Here is a 20201-nt window from a genome sequence, read left to right as displayed (position 1 = left end):
ACGAAAGGGCAAATATTGAATGCATTACCTTTTTATTCCAGTTTGTTTAGTTTATTACAAGGAGGAGGCTACCATCTCGCGGCTCCCTCCTTGTAATATGTGAAAATAGAAGCGGCAGGGAGCACATCCTAACTCCCTCCATGCCCCCCGTCATTCTATGAGGGTTAATATGACTTCCATATTAGCATAAGGGAGATTAAAATCCGTGAGTAGGGGCATGTCTACTAAACAGTAAGCAGCAAGTAGCTGCTCACTGTTAAAACAAGCCCCCCATTCCCCCCAGCCCCCACCCATGAGCAGCGGATGGGGACCCTAATTAATTAAAGGAGGGGACCTAATGTCCCCCCTGGTTCCCACCCATAAGCAGCAGGTGGGGACCCTGACTAAATAAATAATGGGGGACCTAATGTCCCCCCCAGGTCACCACCCATGTGCGGCGGGTAAAGACCCTAATTAAATAAATAATGGAGGAGACCTAATGTACCCCCCCAGGTCCCCACCCATGAGCGGTGGGTGGAGACCCTAATTAATTAAACGGGGGAACTAATGTCCCCACTGGTCCCCACCCATTAACAGCAGTTGGAGACAATAACTAAATAAATAAAGGAGGGGACCTTATGCCCCCCCAAGGTCCCCACCCATAAGCGGTGGGTGGGGACCACAACTTATAAAGTCCCAATAAAAATACCCTACCTACCCCTTCACCCTAATATTAGTAAGGGGGTGGGGGGGGCAATAAACTAACACCCTGTAAAATAAAAATGCATACTTACTATTAGATGTCTTCTTTATTCTTTTTTTCTTCAGCCTCAAAAAAGGCCAAATAAAAATCCATAATTGTCCCGTTGCAACTGTTAAAATAAAAGCACCCTAAAAAACTCCATGTTCACCCAGGATGGACTCCATGCAGAATGATCTTTGCAGGATGGGGGAAGCCTTAAATACCCTACACTTGCCCTGCAATTTGACTCAGAGCTCTCGGATTGCTTGATTCCAAGCCAACTAATCAGAGTGCTCTGAGTCATGTTACACAGCGTGGGAAAGTTCTTTGAAATATTCCCACACTGTGTAAAATGACAAAGAGCACTCTGATTGGTTGGATTCCAAGCCAACCAATCAGAGTGCTGTGACAGGTAAATGTAGAGACTTACCTGTCAGTCTCTTCATTTATCTGTCAGAGCACTCTGATTAGTTGGCTTGGAATCAACCAATCAGAGTGCTCAAACCAAAGTCAAAGTTTTTGTGCTCCGGTTTTTTGTTTTTTTTCAAAGTTTAACAGGAATTATGGCTTTTTATTTGGCCTTTTTTGGGGCTGAAAAAAGAAGGTTTAAGAAAAATGAAAACATCTAATGGTATGTATAACTTTTTTTATTTACAGGTATTTAGTTTTTTTGTTCCCCCTCACTATTTTTAGGATGCGGGAGTCGGTAGGGTTTAATTTTATTGGGGAGGGTGGTGGTCCCTGCTCATGGGTGGGCACCTGGGGGGGACATTAGGTCCCCCCATTATTTATTTAATTTAGGTCCCCACCCGCTGGTCATGGGTGGGAACTGGGGGGAAATTAGGTGCCCCCCATTATTTAATTAGGGTCCCCACCCGCAGCTCATGGTTGAGGACCTAGGGAGGCATTAGGTGTCCCCCTACCCTTTATTTAATTAGGGTTCCCACCCACCGCTCATGGGTGGGAACCTAGGGGAAAATTAGGTGCCCCCCCTTTATTTTATGAGGGTCTCCACCCACCGCTCATGGCTGGGGACCTGGGGGGACATTAGGTCCTCCTCATTATTTATTTAATTAAGGTCCCCACCCGCCGGTTATGGGTGGGGAACTGAGGGAACATTAGATGTGTCTCCCTTTATTTAATTAGGGTCCCCACCCGCAGCTCATGGTTGAGGACCTGGGGGGGATTAGGTGTCCCCCTACCCTTTATTTAATTAGGGTTCCCACCCACCACTCATGGGTGGGGACCCTTTTATTTAATTAATTATGGCCCCCACCCACAGGTCACTAGGTCCCCTTGTTTATATTAATAGCCCACACCAGGCCCCCCCTTATTGCACTAGCAATTGGGCAACATTAGCTGCCCAGTCACTAGTAGTTTTAAATGACAGTCAGTTGTTGTTCGCTATTTAGACAACATGCCCCTACTCGCGGCATGCCACAAGTAGGGGAACGCGGAATGATTTAACCTCCCTTTTATTAATATGGGGATCATAGTAACCCCTATAGGTTTTACGTTTTAATGCGGGGGGGGGGGTAGAAATTGTTAATATTTATTTCAAGGAGTACGTTTGTAGCGCTGCCGGCTCCCTCCTTGCTTTTTGTTTGCACATGTGCAGTGTTATTTTCATTCTAATGGATGAAAACAAATTCATTTTTACCAAATTTCATCCGAAAAACGAATGGTCTATGGACTAATTTCAGAATGGATGAATTACATTTTTTATTTCATACAAATTAAATTGAATTAAACCAAAATTTTACTGGTGCACATGTCTAATAAATAATAAAAAGTTTAAAGGGGTCCTATAGTGTTAGGAATACAAAGTTAAAAAACCTTTTACTTACTCATCCGATTCATGCACTGATCTCCCTCGGCGTTGGATCAACGCTCCGTCTCCTTTGATATCATCCAACAAGGGGCCCTAATGCACATGTGTGGTGGCTCTCCCCACAGGAGTTTGCAGGACTAAGGGGGTCAGGGTGACTATAGTGTCCCTTTAAGAACATGTTCATTTAAAATATGCTCAAAATTAAAAAAGTAAACACCCAATACATATATATGCATAACACACTTGTTAGTTCAGTAGTTGGAGTGTATAAATAGGGGCAACAACATACAGGTTTGTTCACAAATGTGGAAGGTATAGTTTGTTTTTCTTAACATGCCTAGGCACAACTACCTATTATTAATTTATGCTATTATTTCATTCAAATTAGTACATTTCTGATTCCATGTAAATCAGTACATGCATCACACTATTATTGGAATCCTCAGCAATGATGCTGTCCTGTAATGGCAGCAGATGACTGTTATCATGTATCAGCTCACTGTGATGGACAATTACAGCGATACTATGCCATGATTGACAGTTGATTACCCATCAGTTTTACAGCCACAATACTGTCTATATGTATCACTGTGTTTCTTTTTCATTTAATGTCTTTGTGTAGTGGAATTCATTTTAGCAAGAGTATCGCTTGGGAATTACAAGCCAATTGTGTTTTTGCTATATTCGGTTTAGAAATATGTCCTCTGCAGAATTGGAAGTTGGAAATAAATATTAATTACAGTAAATTAATGTATTCCAAGTTACAAAATACAAACATCTGCTCACAAAAAAAAGCCTGGCAAAGGCACACTTATCATGATTAAAATACTGATTATGATTAAAATAACGCAACTATGATATTAATAGATACATTGAGCAAATACCTTGTTTAAACTTTGTTGCACAATAAGGAAGAGTGCATGAATAATTCCAATATACATAACTTACATCACACAAGCACTAAGGAAAAGAAACCTGTTTAGATCTGTAAATAAAATATATATATTTTATAGAGTTATGTGGTTGATTCATTTTCCCCTTTTGTTTCTTGTTTCAAATAAGTTATTTATTTGTGGAGACATGGACTGAGCATTTAAGCAACCTGCCTTTAGAATCTGTCTTCTGAATCATGATTGCCATGACATTATCTATCTAGCACAATGGGGAAACACAGTAGTTTTCAAAGAAAATATGACCCAACATATCAAGCATATGTTAACATGAGTGAGGTATATAAACATTATTTTCTTGATTTGTAAAGGTATTCAATAACAATTATATGAGATAACTCTAGAGTCAGTGAGCTTTACAGTTAATTTGTCTTTTTAAACATGCTGATCAAAATTAATACTGCCCAAATATGTAATAGCCCTGGAAGGTAATACTTATCGGCACATGTCAACTGACCAACCATCGAAAATTCAGTCTGCAGGCACAGTAATTGCGATACAGATTTTAAAGCTAAATAACATTGCAACTAGTGGTTTTGCATATAATTTTAATGACACGGTTAACCAATAGGAATACAATATTCCCGCTTTCATCCTTCCCTCCAACACTTAGCACCTATTCTGTTCCCTCTTCAATCTTAACTCCTTTACCCCTATATCTGAATTAGAGGAGTGTAAATGTCTTCAATTATCTCCACCTACCGCCTGTCCAATTCACCTGATCTCTGACCTCTCGCTTTTTCCAATATATTTCCCCTACTCTGGTCCCATCGCTGAAGCAAATTTTCAACCTCTCTTTGCCTACTGGCATCTACCCCTCTTTCCTCCAACATGCAATTGTTATTGGCATACTAAAAAAGCCATCTCTTGACCTCAATCTTTCTACCTATAGTTTCCTTCACTTCTAGTCTTTTTCAATGGTGTGTTTACCACAACTTTTTATTTGCTAAATCTAAAGGTAATTACTCTCCCTTAATTCTCCTCAACCCTTCTGCTGCTTTTGATATTGTTTGCCACTCTCTTCTTCAATCCCTCCACAACCTTGGACTCAATGGCACTGTAATTTTCTGATCTTCATTCTATCTTTCTGAATGTTCATTCTGTGTCTCTTTCTGTGGTGACACGATCTCCTCACTGCCCATCTTAATTGGTGTTTTCCAAGTCTCTATTCCAGCTCCTCTTTCATTCTCCATTTAAACTGCCTCTCTTTGTAAACATATTAATTGTTTTGGATTTCAATAGCATTTGAATGCTCTTAATAATCAGATTTATCTATCCTCCCCTGACCTTCTGCCATCCTGGGACATGTATCCCAACTGCCTCTCTTCCATCTCTAACTGGATTTCTTCTCATTTTCTAAAACTGAACTTCTCTCTCTCTCTTCTCTTTCCCAACTCAAATAGTCTACTTCTATCTATTTCCCTGGATGTGAATGAGACACATATTTTCCCAATGTATCATATCGCCATTGAAATACTTTTGACTAAGGTCTTACCTTTACATCCAATTTGTTTCCAAATCCTGTTACTTCCACCTTAAAATGTTGCATACATTTGACCTTTTCTAACTCAAGATATATTAGGCATCTGCTTATGCACTCATCATTTATCTATTACAACTCACTACTAATCGGCCTTCCAAATCCCTACTTTCCCTAATTTAGCCTACAATGAATGCTGCCACCATGCTCATCCTCTGGCTAACTGATAATCCCATACCTCTTATCATTTGTCAATCATTTAATTGGCTTCATGTATCTTTCAGGATCCAATCCAAACAGCTAACACCAATCTACAATGTCATCATCAATTCTGTCATCATCAATTCCATTCCTCACTACATTTCCTCTTTACTCAACAAGTTTCTACTTGTTCCCTTCACTCTTCAATGGACCTCCTGTTGCGGTCACCGGCCCGCCGAGCCTCACGGTCGTGCCCGACCGGCACGACCGCTCCGACTACACGAGCTTACCTGCTCGTCGGCGAGCCGGGAACCGCGCACGTAGTTCTTCCGGGCATCGCGCCCAGATCCAAAATGGCGCCGACCGCGTGGTCGCGTCTATTGCTAGCCCCGCCCCCGAGAATTATACCAACGTGTGCGTGACGTCACGACGTCAACGCACACGCACGTTTTGGGGTCAGAGGTCGCCCTCTGACCAATCATAGCCTAGAGAGGGGTATTTAAACCCCTAGCTTTCCCCATTACTTTGCCATGTCGTGGTTTCAGTTTCCTGGTTTCCTGAAAGTGCTGATTCTGTGTTTCTGATTTCCTGGTATCCTGATCCTTGGCGTTTCCCTGGTTATTCTGATCTCTGGTTTCCCTGACTTGGCTTGTTTTATCGGTATTGAGTATTTTCTGGCTTCCTTGACCTCGGCTTTCCCTTTGACCATTCTCTGTCTCTAGCGTATTAGTCCGGCCATTCTAAGGTCCGGTTTACGCTCTATCCTATTATTTTCCTTTTCTTACTTATGTATATGTTTACATAGTTTCTGCGTGCTGGACCACATTACTAGTCGTGACATTTCCTCCTGTCATCTGTTTGTTTTGACACTGTAAACTCCTACCCCATGCCATAAGACTATCTTTGAGCCTTCAGAACTTTATAAAGTCATTGGAAACACACCTCTTTAGGATAGCCTACTTTCTTCCAGGGTTATATTTCTCTCATTACATTTGCCCTCTGCTTTTTCCTAACTTCCATAGCCAAGCTCACTATCTCTCCTTCCATTATTTGGTTCTTTAATTACTAGCTTATTTTGAGACAAGTGTCTTATACATAAATGTCTCCTCCCCTCTGACTTTCTGTTCTTCCTTATCATCCCTTCCTCTCAATTTGTAAGTCGTTTGAGCTGGGCCTTCTTCACCTCTTGTCTCTGTTAACATTCTGTATGTCAATTACATATTGTCAATATTCATCATTTTAAAACTGTAAAGCACTTAGGAAAATGTCAGATGTAAGTGTTGATAATAGTAATATTTTTTTTTTTTTAAATGGCTTAATGAAGGATATACAATTGCAATTATAAAATAACTTAACTACAAATTTCTTAGACAAATATTAAGTACAAATACAAAATACATTTAATATATAGAAATATTTTGCAACAGTATATAGGTAAAGTCATTTTGCTGAGCAGCTCCCCACCTTTCATACACACAGAACAGAAAATGGTTCTTGGAATCCACAGATTCTCTGTACCCCTGTTGCTCAAGGATATATTTTGAAAATGTATTAAATATTGACCTATATGCATATTGTTAAAACTCTGTTAGTGCATATTAAATGAAAATTACCTTCCAATAAACATCCATGACTCATCTGACTGTCGAAGAATGGAGAACAGTATTTTAATATATATTTTACAATTAGGCCACATTTAATAATGCTATGCCAAATTTGCCTTTTTGTTAAAGAGTCACTCTAAGCTCCATCAAAATTTTGCATAACTTCAAGGTTGAGGGTACAAAAAGAACCCTGCGGCTACTCTTATTTCTGAGAGTTGCTTGGAACTGCAGCACTTTGTAAAAATCAATATAGCTCTAAGTCTGTCCCTCAGAGCTGTCAATCAAGTATACTGTAATGAGACTTCTGAGTTTCCGATGTTACTTTTTTTCAAACTACCTTATGTGGCAAGTGCATGCCACACACGTTTTAGAAGCAGCTCTTCCTCCTACCAGTTCAGTCAGTTAGAAAAGTATTAATTTGATATATTTTCCAAGCCTGTAAATAATTAGGAATGGAATAATTAGGCAATAATTAGGCCATTTTATGGTTTTGTTTTTTTATATAAATAAAGCATTATAACATCCAGTTGTCTATGTTCGTATCTCGTGGGCAATTTTGTAACTTAACAAATTCTGTAACTCCTTTGGGAAATGTAATGCATGCTTTTTGTAAACACTGTGGATCTGAGAAAAAAGTTTGAGAAATAAATCCTAAATTACTTCAAAGCAACACTATTTCCAAAGATGCTTATGTTAAACTTCATCCTGCTGGATCATTCCTCAGCTGGATATTCTCTGCATGCTCTGTAAGGCTATTCTCTGAAGCTTTCTGGAGTATTCAAATACATGGATTGAAAGGCCTCTTTTTTTCTGTATAGTGCTGCCGCTAGCATCACTGAATTATTTATGCCAGCCCCACAAATTCAAAAGTGTGCATTTCAGATATCAGAATAGCAACAAAAAAAATTACAGAAATTGTGAAGAGATTCAAAGACGGACTGCATGCTAATTCCTTTCACTATCCATCAGTCATAAGTTTTACACTTTAAGTTTGTAATTTTTTTCCCCCAAAAGCATAGATTCCCTGTTCAGCCGGTATATTTATATAAAGTGAGTATACATAGCCTGCTGATGGCATCCATGTCATCCTACGGAACTTAGTGAATACAAACAACTAGGGAATAGATACCTTTTATCTCCACAGGAATTCCAAGTTATTGTGCAAGAACTTACAGTTCCACCATTACGGCATATAATTTCACAAGCATTTGTAATCCCCTGAACCTGCAAGAGCTATACTTTGAGGGCACAGCACATATAAATCTTCCATACACAACTTAGACACATATTTCATAAATTTAAGTAAACTTTAAAGTTGTTCACAATCTGTAAGAAAACACATTTTGATTTTTTATATACAGACGTCACAATTAATGTCTATGGGAATTTTTGTAGATCATTTTTAAAAGTAACAGATTGTGGTCATTTGAAAAGCTTATCCAAAAGAAGAAAACAGTAAGTTTCCGAGCAAAATATTAACAAATGTACTAACTAATGTGGATATGGTCTTGCAATTATACATTTGTTGAGGTACTTCTTTAACACTGAGCTAAAACTACCTCATGATTGCAGAATGAGCTAAGCACAGAGGCAGATCCAGAGCACAAACACAGGAAGGGCACTGCCACCACTCTTTGTGGTGGAACAGCATACAGCACACTATTATGCATTTGATTGGAAGGGAGGTCTGTAAGATAATCATGAAAAGTACAACTTACCAAGCTTTATGCTCTGGACCTCACCATGTAACCATCTCCCAGGCCCTTCACATGTCATGTGCTATATGCTCTTTAGTCTATTTTTTTAGGTTTGCAAATATGTATCTCCGTGTGCGCAGTGTGATTTATGTGCAGAGTGTGAGACTAAGTTTGTGTGTATATTTCTGTGTATGTGGTGTATAAATGTTTGTTGTTGGTGTTTGTATGTGTAGCTGCATGTATGTAGAGTGCATGTAATGATATACAGACATTGTAAAACCAGGCTTGAGATTTGCTATCATGACAATATTTTACATGTAGAATAGCATGAATTTTTACACTAGTAACACCTACAATCAGTGCTACGGTTAACTTTGCATTTATCCATGAAGAAGTAACAACCCAAACTATAGTTTGGGTCCTGGATTTTACCTTTCCAGACTCTGTTTACATACCATCGTTGTGAAGTTCTACAAGAAGCCCTACAAGCCATGAAGCCATCAGCATTAATTCATTCTCTATTGAAGATCCAATCACACAAGGGAGCCTGTAAGGAGAAGGAGTAGGCTAGAGTTCCTTTTTACCTCCAAAAGTCTTTCCATCTGTGATTTATTCCTTGTGCTGCTTTCACATTAATATTATATACATAAAGACAATTTTTAATTTAATGTGACAAAACAGGCACCTTTACTGTGCTTGAATGTCTCGGGAAGGGGAAGCTCCTGCTCTGTGACCTCTTTCCAAATATAGTTTAAAATGGACCAAAAGAGGGTAAAGGAAAGACAACATAGATATCTAAGCAAACAACGGAACAATGGAAAATAAAACACGGGTTTAAAAACCATGAAACATCTTCAGTGGTCAAGGTCATCCAGTAGAACAACCTTTCAATTTCTAGTTGTAAAGTGCCATTAATGATAAAATATATTCGCTCTGGTGTGTCTGCTTTAACAAATATTTATTCAGAGACAAACACTCAGCAGCATACAAATAAATAGCAAACAAACTAGAGCAACAAGCCACTACCCACAACTAAGCATATAAACATAAATTATTTCAGCTTGATTAGCATTAACCTAGTGCCAAACAGTCCAGGGCACCACCTGCAGAGACAATGATACGCAACGAGGCATTGAAAGGTATATGTACTTTTGTTTCTTACCACCAAAGGGTTTGGCTAAGCAGAGTTTCTCAGGCCCAGCTTATACTTGGTTCATTGTGTGGTTCACTGTCCCTAAACATTACTAACATGCATCCTTTTAACATAAAACACATGTTACACTAATGAACTTTAAATTCCATTGGCACCAGATTTATTTTGTGATATTATTCTGCATTATTGTAAACTTCTCTGGGGCATTATTTGCACATTATAATCTGTACTGCTCCATGTTTTATGAGAAATCTCATTTCTATTGGTTGTATGTTTTTATTTATTCATATTAGTTGTGGTTATAGGTATCTAAGTGGTTTGTTTAAATTTATTTCTACATAATAGTTTTATTATTTTGGTTCCTCTAGGCAACTTTTGAAAAATGTGAATACAAATGTAATTATTAAAAAGAAACATAATTTAGGGTTGAAGTTAAATAAATTTTTTTTTACATTTCTATATTTCAAAATAATTTAGATCTGTCCTTAGAATATGGGCATGCCTTTTTAAAGGTTACACTTATTCTCTCTATGAAAAGACAATCATAACACAATAAGAACAGGCCGATACAACAGGCAGAGGGCCCTGCCCGTGAGCTTACAATCTAAAGGTTAAACTTGGGAGATGAGACAAGAGGTAGCAGAGGGATTTGTATGTGATGGCAGAAAGAGTTAATAGTATAACTGCAGCAGCTGATAGAATGTGAAGGGAATGAAGAGGTGATTGGCCGTGGTTCCATTATCATGGTGATAATGTCTGAATATCATTCATATAAATGTTCAGATGTTACAGTGATAATACTGTTAAAAAAAACATACGCAACAATCATGTATATGCTGTCTAATAATAATTTGTAAAAACAAAATGTAATTTTTGTTCTACTTTTCACCATTATAATTAATAGTATTTTTGTATTTGCTTCAAACATTTTAATTAGTAACAAGATACATTAAAGGCAAGTGTACAAAATTGCATAAATTACAAAGCCATTTTAGAGCAAACATACAGGATATGATGAACACATTTTATAAAGATACAATTTCATTGAAAAGCATAAATATAGAGTGTATTTAACACAATGCCATGATAGGTGAGACTGAAAAAGTCATATGGCTTTATGTTATCCTAGACCAAACAGAGATTAAGAAAATAAATAAATAACATATTATTATTATTATTATATTATTTATATATTGCCAGCAAATTCCATTGCGCTGTACAATGGAATATATAATATGTATTATTACCTTTGTCCCTGATCACTCCAATTTTATTTTATTATAAGTGGGTTAGCACAAAGCAAAACTAAGATATAATACAAAAAAACAGAATAAAAAAATAAAAGGAGGGAAAAAAAGTATAACAAAATAAGTAAATCAGGAGTAGAAACCCATAAAGAAATACAATAAGAAAAGTCAGAACATGAAATGAGAACCATGAAAAGAAAGCCAAAAAAACACGGAGATTCATAATTATTCAATAGAGATACAAAACAACAATTAAGTGACAAACAAATATGGACAGGAAAAGAAAAGATGGAAAGATGCTGATCGAACAAGATTAAAGAATCTTAATTTATATTAACAGTAGAACACTACAAGTGACACTTATCAAGAAGGGGTAGCATAAATAAGCAATCTTATAACTGTTTCCAGCCTGTGTTAAATGTGATCAGCCTTTATGGTTATAGAAAGTCTGGTCAATCTTTAGTGAATATAATTCATCTTTAAAATGGTCTTACACACGAGAAATATTACCATTCATGAATAATATCTTGATAATTTCCATATGATGTGTTAAAATGTCAACTCAACATATAACCAGTTTTGCTTGCTCTTTTGTGTCAAGTTTATTTTGCCTTCACCTTTTTTTTTGCACTTTTTTGTTTACATATAGAAATGTGGATTAGTTGTTGAAAGCCTTTATTCTCCATGGAGTCTGGATCATGAACTCTTTTAATGTGTGGAACCTCTGAGGAGTCTGAGCCTCCACCTAGCCTGTGGGGTTTTAAATTCTTGAACATATTGTGATTCAACTAAGATAATTCGCTAAAGTGAATACAAAGTGAATTTGACATTTCCATTACTGGAAAAATGTCCATCAGAGATATGCTTCTAGTTCCTCTACATTGGCCTTAAATGTGAAATTCACTGTAATTCCCAACAATTCTCACACTAGTGGTTGACCCTGCATGTTTTATTTTTCACTAAAATACTGTGTCCCTTCACACTTAATGAGCACAGATGCAGATATAAAATGCTAAATTACAGATTTCTGCCCATGAGTTTAAAGCACAAACCAGCTGACATAGGTCTTGATTTAATATTTTCAAATACACTTTTAAGGCCAGTAAGTTATTGCAATGTATAAATAGGGACATTAATTATTGCAATGAGAATATAATTTTACCACACCTTGAAAATGCTGTGCAATATTAGACACCTGTTCTAAAGAAGGATATTAAGGCACTAGAAAAAGTGCAGAGGTGGACTACAAAATTGACAAAAGGAATGGAGCATTTTAGCTATGAAGAAAGGTTAACAGATGTATGACCACATCATACTAATATATTCTGGTCCAATACAAACCATTATGTGGAAATCTGTTCATAAACAGGACTATAAATAGATCATGAGGTCATGCATTTAGAATAGAAAACGAGAGATTTAGTCTAAGGCAAACAAAAGGGTTTTTTACAGTAAGAAAAAAAAAGGTTGTGAATTTTTTTTGCCTGAAGAGGTAGTTTTATCAGAGTCTGTATACAGATGTTTAAACAGCAATGGGATAATTATTTGCAAAAACATAATATTCAGAGATATAATTTTTAATTAGTGCTGCAATCTCAAACCAAGGAGATATCTGACTGCCATTCTGGGGTCAAAAAGATTTTTTTTTCTTAGTTTGCTACAAAATTGGATGCGCTTCAGACTGTTTTTTTCTGCCTTATTTTGGATCAACAGCAAAAACAAATGTGAGAAAGACTGAACTTGATGGACACATGTCTTTTCAGCGATGTAACAAAATTATTTTTGAAACTGTAGACATTCTATTGACAAAAGAGTTAATATTTAAGCATAAATTATATTATAAAAGGGGTGAAGGATTCACAATATCAATAGTATCTGTTTTATTTTTCAGCAGGTCTAAAAAAACAGATAGATGATCAGTCAGATTTGATTCAAGAAGAATGTAAATCAGAGGTTGCCGATAATTCTACTGAAGATCATGTTGAAGGAGGACATGATGCTGATGGGGAAGAGATGACTGATGGGATAGAGGAAGATTTTGATGAAGATGGCAGCAATGAGCTGGTGAGAAAGATCCTGTAAGATATATGCATAGAATATTTGTTAACAGCAGAAAGAGAAGAATATTTTAATGTGGAATGTGGAAACCCATCTAGATAACACATATACTACACAGAACACAGCTGCTGAATTCAGATACTCAGTTAAGTCAATGTAAAGATCCATGATGTTTGCTATCATGGTATGCATCCTGGCTTCCGAGCATAACTAAGCTCAATTATTTCCCTGGTGTAAGGGCTAACAAAACACAACACTAGGGAAATAGTATGAGAAAGCCGGCAGTTATTGTTACACACAGTGAAACTGTTTAATGGTGTCATAGTGTTCCATAATATCAAATGAAGATTTTGAACTCCGCTTGGAAACGTTAACTAATTGATGTCACTGCAAAGTTACAACAGTTAGTAAATTGCAATTTTGATGTAACTTTGTGGTAATGCCAATACTAAAGCAGTAAGACTAATAAATCAAGCAGAGCTGTCTTAACAGCATTATAGCCCCCCTGGGCAAAACAGTGCACTGGGGTCCTGCCTACCCAACCGCTCACAATAATAGGAAAGTAAATTATCGATAAAACTAAGCTTAGATTTTTTGGTACCTACAACAAAATCAGTGTTTAAACATTAAAAAACATGCTGTACAGCAGAGATTGCTACACATTATTTAGTAGGTAGCAGGGGGAGACAAGTGACATGGACTGCTAAAAATATTAGAAGAACATTATTATAGCTTTACAGCTACAAAAAAATGATGTGCGTTGATTTTGTTCTGTTTATGTACAATTAGTCTGTGTACGTTGTTTTTATCTAAGACAAGATATGTATCCGCAATAGCAAGATCGCATGTACAGAAAACAGCTGATACCGAGGTGATTAGTCCACCTAAACATTTTAATAAAAAGGGTTTCAATGTTCTAAATAAATCTCACAGAATTATATACTGAAAAGTTGGCAAACCTACGGGGCCCCTAGGCTTTTGTGGCCCCTTGATAACTGCCCAGTGTGCCCATGCCTTAAGACGGCTCTAAAATGAAGCCTTTAATCTGCAATGAGGTATACCTGTGATTAAGGTTCCTTCTGTGAGGAGTCGTGGATGTCTTCAGTAGAGGTTTTAATGCTCTTAAAGTGTAAATTCACCTGCCAATGTAAAGGCAGGTGAACATCAAGTCCTTCGCTAACTTTTCACATTCACCTTTCTGATCTCAGTTCAAAGGCACAATTTCTCATGATACTGTAGTAGGTATTTTTATAGGATAATTTTATCAAATTAACTTTTTTAGGGCACACATGCAGGCAAGTGACCGCACATGGCTACCAAAACAAATAAAACGACATACATTATTTGCGCCTCTAAATATATACACTGACAGAGAAAGTCGAGATATTTACCTATCATGAGTAATGTATATGGTTCAATGGAGAATTGAGCCAATTCCTCTATATGGACTAGTTCATAAAATTGGAGTTCGTTATTATGCACTTACCTTCCATATTTAAGATGCAACCTATTAAATATTTCTCTTTTCATTCTAGCTTGGGAAATCAACCTTATCTTCACTATTTAATTTTCAGACATTATATGAATGCATCACTTTGAGATTTAATTTCCTTCTGATTTAATTATATCATTCAAAATGTTAAATTTTATTGTTGCCTGCCGCGCATTCTTCCCAGACCATTTCACTATAATCTGTACATAAATTTAAATGTTTTTCTTAATCTGCATTCAGTAACATATACACATGAACCTTTTTGTTGAGATTCTGTAGCTAGTAATTTCAGTGAATACTATACCACTATTTAGCATCTATATTGTAGCACTTACATTCTACATATTTTTTGTTTTTAGGGCTCCTGTTATTACAATTTCTGATGAAAATAAAAATATTTTTAGCGTGAATAGGATTCGTTTTCTACCTTAATTAATAACAACTGTTCTAAAAATAATAACGATTGCATAATGATGTGCAATTATTGAACGTTGAAGAGCCAAATGTAAGTTGTTGTTTTTTTTGCAGAAGAGTTTGTTTTCGAATACAGATATTCACAAATTATATGTTTGTAATTCAGCTTTGCATTTGTCATGAACATGTTGCAACAGCATTTGAGAAAGATCCCTTGGGGATCAAAACATTGCACTCTTCCAAATAAACCTGCTGTTCAACTGATCCTTCAGTGCTTGGACAATAATTTTATTCAACTATCACGGTAGGGGCAGCCAACCCCCGGTCTGATTGCACCAGGATTCTAATAAGAGTGCGGAATTCCTCCTTTTAACTTGAAAAAAATGTGGTGATTTGTTTTTTCTTTACTTGTAATTTACCGAATTTTTATTTTGGATCATATGTTCTATTTTTAATAACTGCCTTTATACGTTAGGTGACACATATTTACATTTGTCTTTAGATGGAGAACCATGTTTCAGATATAGAAGATACCAGTAACTGAATTCATCTTTCCTGGTAAGTTGCTGCTAGATTTAAAAAAATACCACTTGGTTAGTATTTTATATAAAAAAGTTTTATACAGATAATTAATTTTTATCCTATTTAATTTGAAGTGTTGTGGTGAGTTAACATAACAAGTCTTACTAGTTTCCAGGGGAGAACACATTTCCTTTTTCAAACATTTGTTAACTCATCACAACTGTTTTAGTGGAACATTCCCCTAAAGGAACACTATAGTGTTAGGGATACAAACACTATAGAGTTTCTCAACCCATTCCGGAGCCATCATCCCTGTCTGTAAAAGTTTGAAAGGTTAGTTTCACTTTTCAGATTAATGATCTCTGCCAAGCAAATCCTTCCTCATAGGTAAGGATTGTAAGGATCCTCCCCGTGTGCAGCAAATCACTGTGATGCACTAATCAAATGCTCTCTAGGAACATCATTTGTTTAAGAGCCAAATACAAGCTCTTACAAAGAAAGTTCCAATAGTGGCTGTCATAAAAACAACCACAAACATCCACAAAATGTGTGTGTTAACATCACACTTTCCAGTTATGTTGTACATTGCAGGCTTAAAAATAATACTTATGCACCCAGACCACTTCATTGAGATCAGGTGGTCTATTGGCCTTCAGTGGTTCTTTAATTCAATGCCCCTAATGCCCCTCCTGTTCAGATTACTGTTAATTTGTCATCTAGATATTACACACAGGCTAAGTCCAAGTATATAAAATTCACTTACATACATGTTATATCAAACTCTCTTGGCATCTCAGAGAAACAATACTTTAACATGTACAAATATATCCCAAGTGACATTAAGTACTGTTTATATGCCTTTCTTTATTACAGTGTTAAAGGCAAGCACACATTAGCCATAATACAAATAATTAATTAAAATGTAGATTGCTGATGTTATTATTATGCCTTCATATCTACAGGCAATTGTTAGACTTGCAAAGTTATATATATAAAAAAAAAATAATAATAATAATGCAGTATTGTAAGTAACATGGAAGTAGTATTTTAAAAAAAATGTTAGAACATTTTTAATTACTCATTTACTCAATTAATCAGCCTTTGCTGCAAAGCTGTAATTTATTAGACCATTGGCATAGCTCAGTGGGCTAATGAGTCATCAGTAGAATCTGTTTAACACTCAGGTTCAAATCCTGGCATGGTTGACTCAGCCCTTCATACTGAGTAATCTGAATGTGCCTTTCCTGGTTAAATACTTTGTTATTATTAAAGTTATAGTGACATTACACTATATTCATATTGTACCTTTCATTCTGCTCTTAATGCTCTCTCTGATGTAATTTTAATGTGAACATGTGCTGACTTTGGGGCACTTTTTACAGTTTATAACATGGCAAATAAACAAAGAAATACAATCTTGCGATTTTTCACATTCCATGGTACACAACGAGACAGCTTGCTGGTGCTCCCCCTGGATACTCCGGCATGCTGAGAGCTTTACTTAAAGAGACACAAAACTATATTCCTAACATTATAGCGCCCTTTGCGCCCACCGTTGCACAGCCTCGCAGGTGCAAATAGCGGGTTAAACCCATTTTTTCACTTTCCTGATTCCAGCGCCGATGTCCTTCCACACTGAGCCAGGCTCCTCCTCCATCAAAGTGTATTGATTACAGGGCTAAGCCCACCTCTAGTTTCTGTCTCTCAAACAGCAGCTAGATGTTCTTAGAGCACCAAAAGTGTTTTAAATGATGCTTGACGTCCCCACACTCTGCATGAGGAAGTCGAGCGTCGCCGGAATCACCATAGGAAAGCATTGAAAAATGCTTTCCTATGGGGAGGTCTAAAGCTCATGCCCGGCCATTGCCGCGCATGTGCATTAAGTCTTCTCCACCAGCAGCTGGCAGCGGGAAGGATCATGGGTGGAGATGAGCCAGCGCCGAGGGACCCCTTCAGCGCTGCAGGAGGGGGCCTTGACAAATTAACCCCTTCAGCGCTGCAGCAGGGGGGCTTGACAAAAGGGGAAGCTATAGTGCCAGGAAAACAAGTTTGTTTTCCTGGCACTATAGTTTCCCTTTAATCTGTGAAATAATTCAGCATTTAGCGGTGTCCATGTCAATCGTCCATTTTTCGGGTTCCACAGATGCAACTCTGAATCATGAAACAAATGAAACAGCTTGTCAATTGCCCATTTTGTTTGTTTTTGTGTTTCATTCATATGGCGATTCAGAGTTTCTGAATTCAGTTAAATCGACAATTACACAAAATTAAGACAGATCGCAATTTAATTAAAATTAAATGCACAAGTCTAGGGGGCGTGTCCTGGACGCAGACCGGAGCAGTCGCATGTAAGCGGAGCTCCGTGCCGCGGCGGCTATTAAAGGCGAAATACCAAGCCCATCAAGCGACGATACACCACAAAACTTACCTCCAACTACTATGTCACAGACTAAAGGCAAACGAGCGGGTGAGAAGGGAGAAAAAGCAAACTTTTTCGCCGCTCGGACGACGCAGGGGAAGGCCCCAAATCAAGCTGAACATTTCCAAGATGGCGCCGAAGGAGAAGCTGAAGCAGATATAGGCGACCAGGAAAACCCACTGACACACAGCTCCCTGAAAAAGCTGCTGGAGGAGATGTCTGACAGGATAGTGGGCAAGCTGGACACTGCCATTAAAGACCTGCAAAAAGAAATACAAGATATTGGCCAGCGCACGTCGCACGCCGAAGATCAAATCGCTGACCTGGCGGAGGCCCACAATACCCTTGCGGACACGGTAGAGGCCCTGGTTGGAAGGGTGAATGACCAAGACCTAAAGATAGCCGACATGGAAGATCGGGCGCGCCGCAACAACCTGCGGATAAGAGGAGTGGCGGAAACGGTGAAAACGGAGGATCTCACCGCCCACATTACGGGCCTACTACATGAACTAGCCCCAGACCTGCCGCATGACTTACTCCTACTAGACAGAATCCACAGGACAGCCAAACCTTCATTTCTGCCCCCATCCACTCCGAGAGATATCCTGCTCAGGATGCATTACTACCATGCTAAGGAGGCGATTCTCACTGCCTGCAGAAAACAGAGGGAGATGCCACCGGCATACAAGGACATAGCCATATATGCGGACATTTCCTCTTACACACTCAAGAGGAGAAGGGACTTCAAAGAGGTAACCACCCGTCTCAGAGAGAACCATTTGCCATACCGATGGGGATATCCCACCAAACTCCTGGTCATGAAAGAAGGGAAGACAACCGCCATCGGCTCCCCGGAGGAAGGCCAGAAAATCTTAAGAGACTGGAACATCGCAGCTGCACCGACGAAGGCCCGAGAAGGAGACAGATCCAGAGTGACACAAGACTGGAAGAAGACGAAAAAAAGATAAAAGGACAATGACTGTCAGTGTGGGCGCCCTATGGTGACCTAATTCATGGACATTTAAGCTGCAAGGTTGGGTAATGTACGAAACTGCAATATACACACACTATAACACGTATACCCCTGTTAGAGTGAGAGGGTGGGAGCGGGAGGGCCGCAGAGAACGCAGGAGACGGGAGGGTGGCACGGAAACTTGCTCAGGTTCTCCCCTCCTAGCTCACTAAGGCGAGCCGGATCAACACAACATACCCACACCGCTAAGCATTAGGCACCCTAAAAACGAAAAAAAAAAAAAAAAAAATAAATAAATAAATAAAAAATAAAAGCACAAGAGGAGCCACCCACACGATATTAAAGTATTCTCCCATAGCGCGAATAAGCGAGACTACACTGACAAGTTAAGATTAAAGTACAAATAACAAACATACAAAGGAAAACCAATTAAAAAATATGTATTAAGCAACAAGGGTCGCTACGTCCCCATGGAAGCTGCAAAGTCGCAGAGCTTTAAAAAAGAGCTGGGCTTGCCCAGCATACGCATGTGATATAGCCGCACAGGAAACTGACATTCCAGTAGGACAGGAGGCAACAAGACCTCTTCCCCCACGGCACGTCAATGCAGTGCCAAGCCGAACACACGGCACTAATTTTACTAAAGAATGTTTATGTATATACTTTGGTTAACATTATTGCTTTACTGTATGTTGTTCACAGTTATGTTTTTGTTATATATGTATTGTACCTTACCACTGAACCAGGGTCAGGGCTAGTGGGTGATTCAAGACAGGGAGTCGAGGCTAATCATGACTACATGGGCCCATTAAGAGAACCACACAGCACACAGGGGAGGACTCTGCTCAGCACGAGTAAGCTGGGAAGAGCAGAGACTCCCAAAACTATTGAATGCCATCTCAGAGGTGCAGAATACCGACCCCACGACCCACCGTGATAGTCTGTTCTTTCAATGTCAGAGGCTTAAACACCCCTGTGAAAAGACACTTGCTCACCAAAGAAGCTAGGGCCCTGGGGGCCGATATCCTTTGCCTTCAAGAAACACACTTTAGGCACAATGACCATCCAGCAGTACTGACTAATGAATACCCAAACCAATTCCACGCCACATCTCCAGCGAAAGTTAGAGGGGTGTCCATCCTGATTAGCAAGGCTGTCTCGTTTACGCTCCACTCTTCAGACATAGACCCAAACGGCAGATACATTATTTTAATAGGAGAGCTTAACGATGTGCTGTACACCATAGTAAACATTTACTCCCCAAACACCAATCAGCGAAATTTCCTGCACAAAATTTTGACCAAAACAAACACTATCCAAAAGGGCATCACAGTGATTGGAGGAGACCTAAATCACATTCTAGATCCGACACTAGACACGACGCTACCGACACACAGGTCACGCCACCGCCCGCTAAATCGGCAATGTAGGGCCATAGC

At 38.4% G+C, this 20201-nt stretch overlaps 1 protein-coding gene across 6 annotated transcripts in view; it reads left to right on the top strand.

Annotated features, from left to right (window-relative positions):
• The window catches only part of RALYL (RALY RNA binding protein like), a 915472-nt gene that overhangs the window by 872661 nt on the left and 22610 nt on the right, over positions 1-20201 (top strand). For 4 of the 6 annotated variants that reach the window (XM_063451291.1, XM_063451287.1, XM_063451288.1 and 1 more), the window contains 2 exons: positions 12776-12948; positions 15351-15406. In XM_063451291.1, the coding sequence (XP_063307361.1) occupies positions 12776-12948; positions 15351-15392 (215 nt within the window). In that variant the 3' untranslated portion in view covers positions 15393-15406. Of the gene's footprint in view, positions 1-12775; positions 12963-15350; positions 15407-20201 lie in introns of all 6 variants that reach the window. The other 2 variants (XM_063451290.1, XM_063451289.1) reach the window with 2 other exon arrangements.

Source organism: Pelobates fuscus, chromosome 4 (genome assembly GCF_036172605.1).
Source record: "Pelobates fuscus isolate aPelFus1 chromosome 4, aPelFus1.pri, whole genome shotgun sequence".
In the NCBI taxonomy this organism is placed as follows: domain Eukaryota; kingdom Metazoa; phylum Chordata; class Amphibia; order Anura; family Pelobatidae; genus Pelobates; species Pelobates fuscus.
This window is presented reverse-complemented; position numbering and strand designations above follow the sequence as displayed.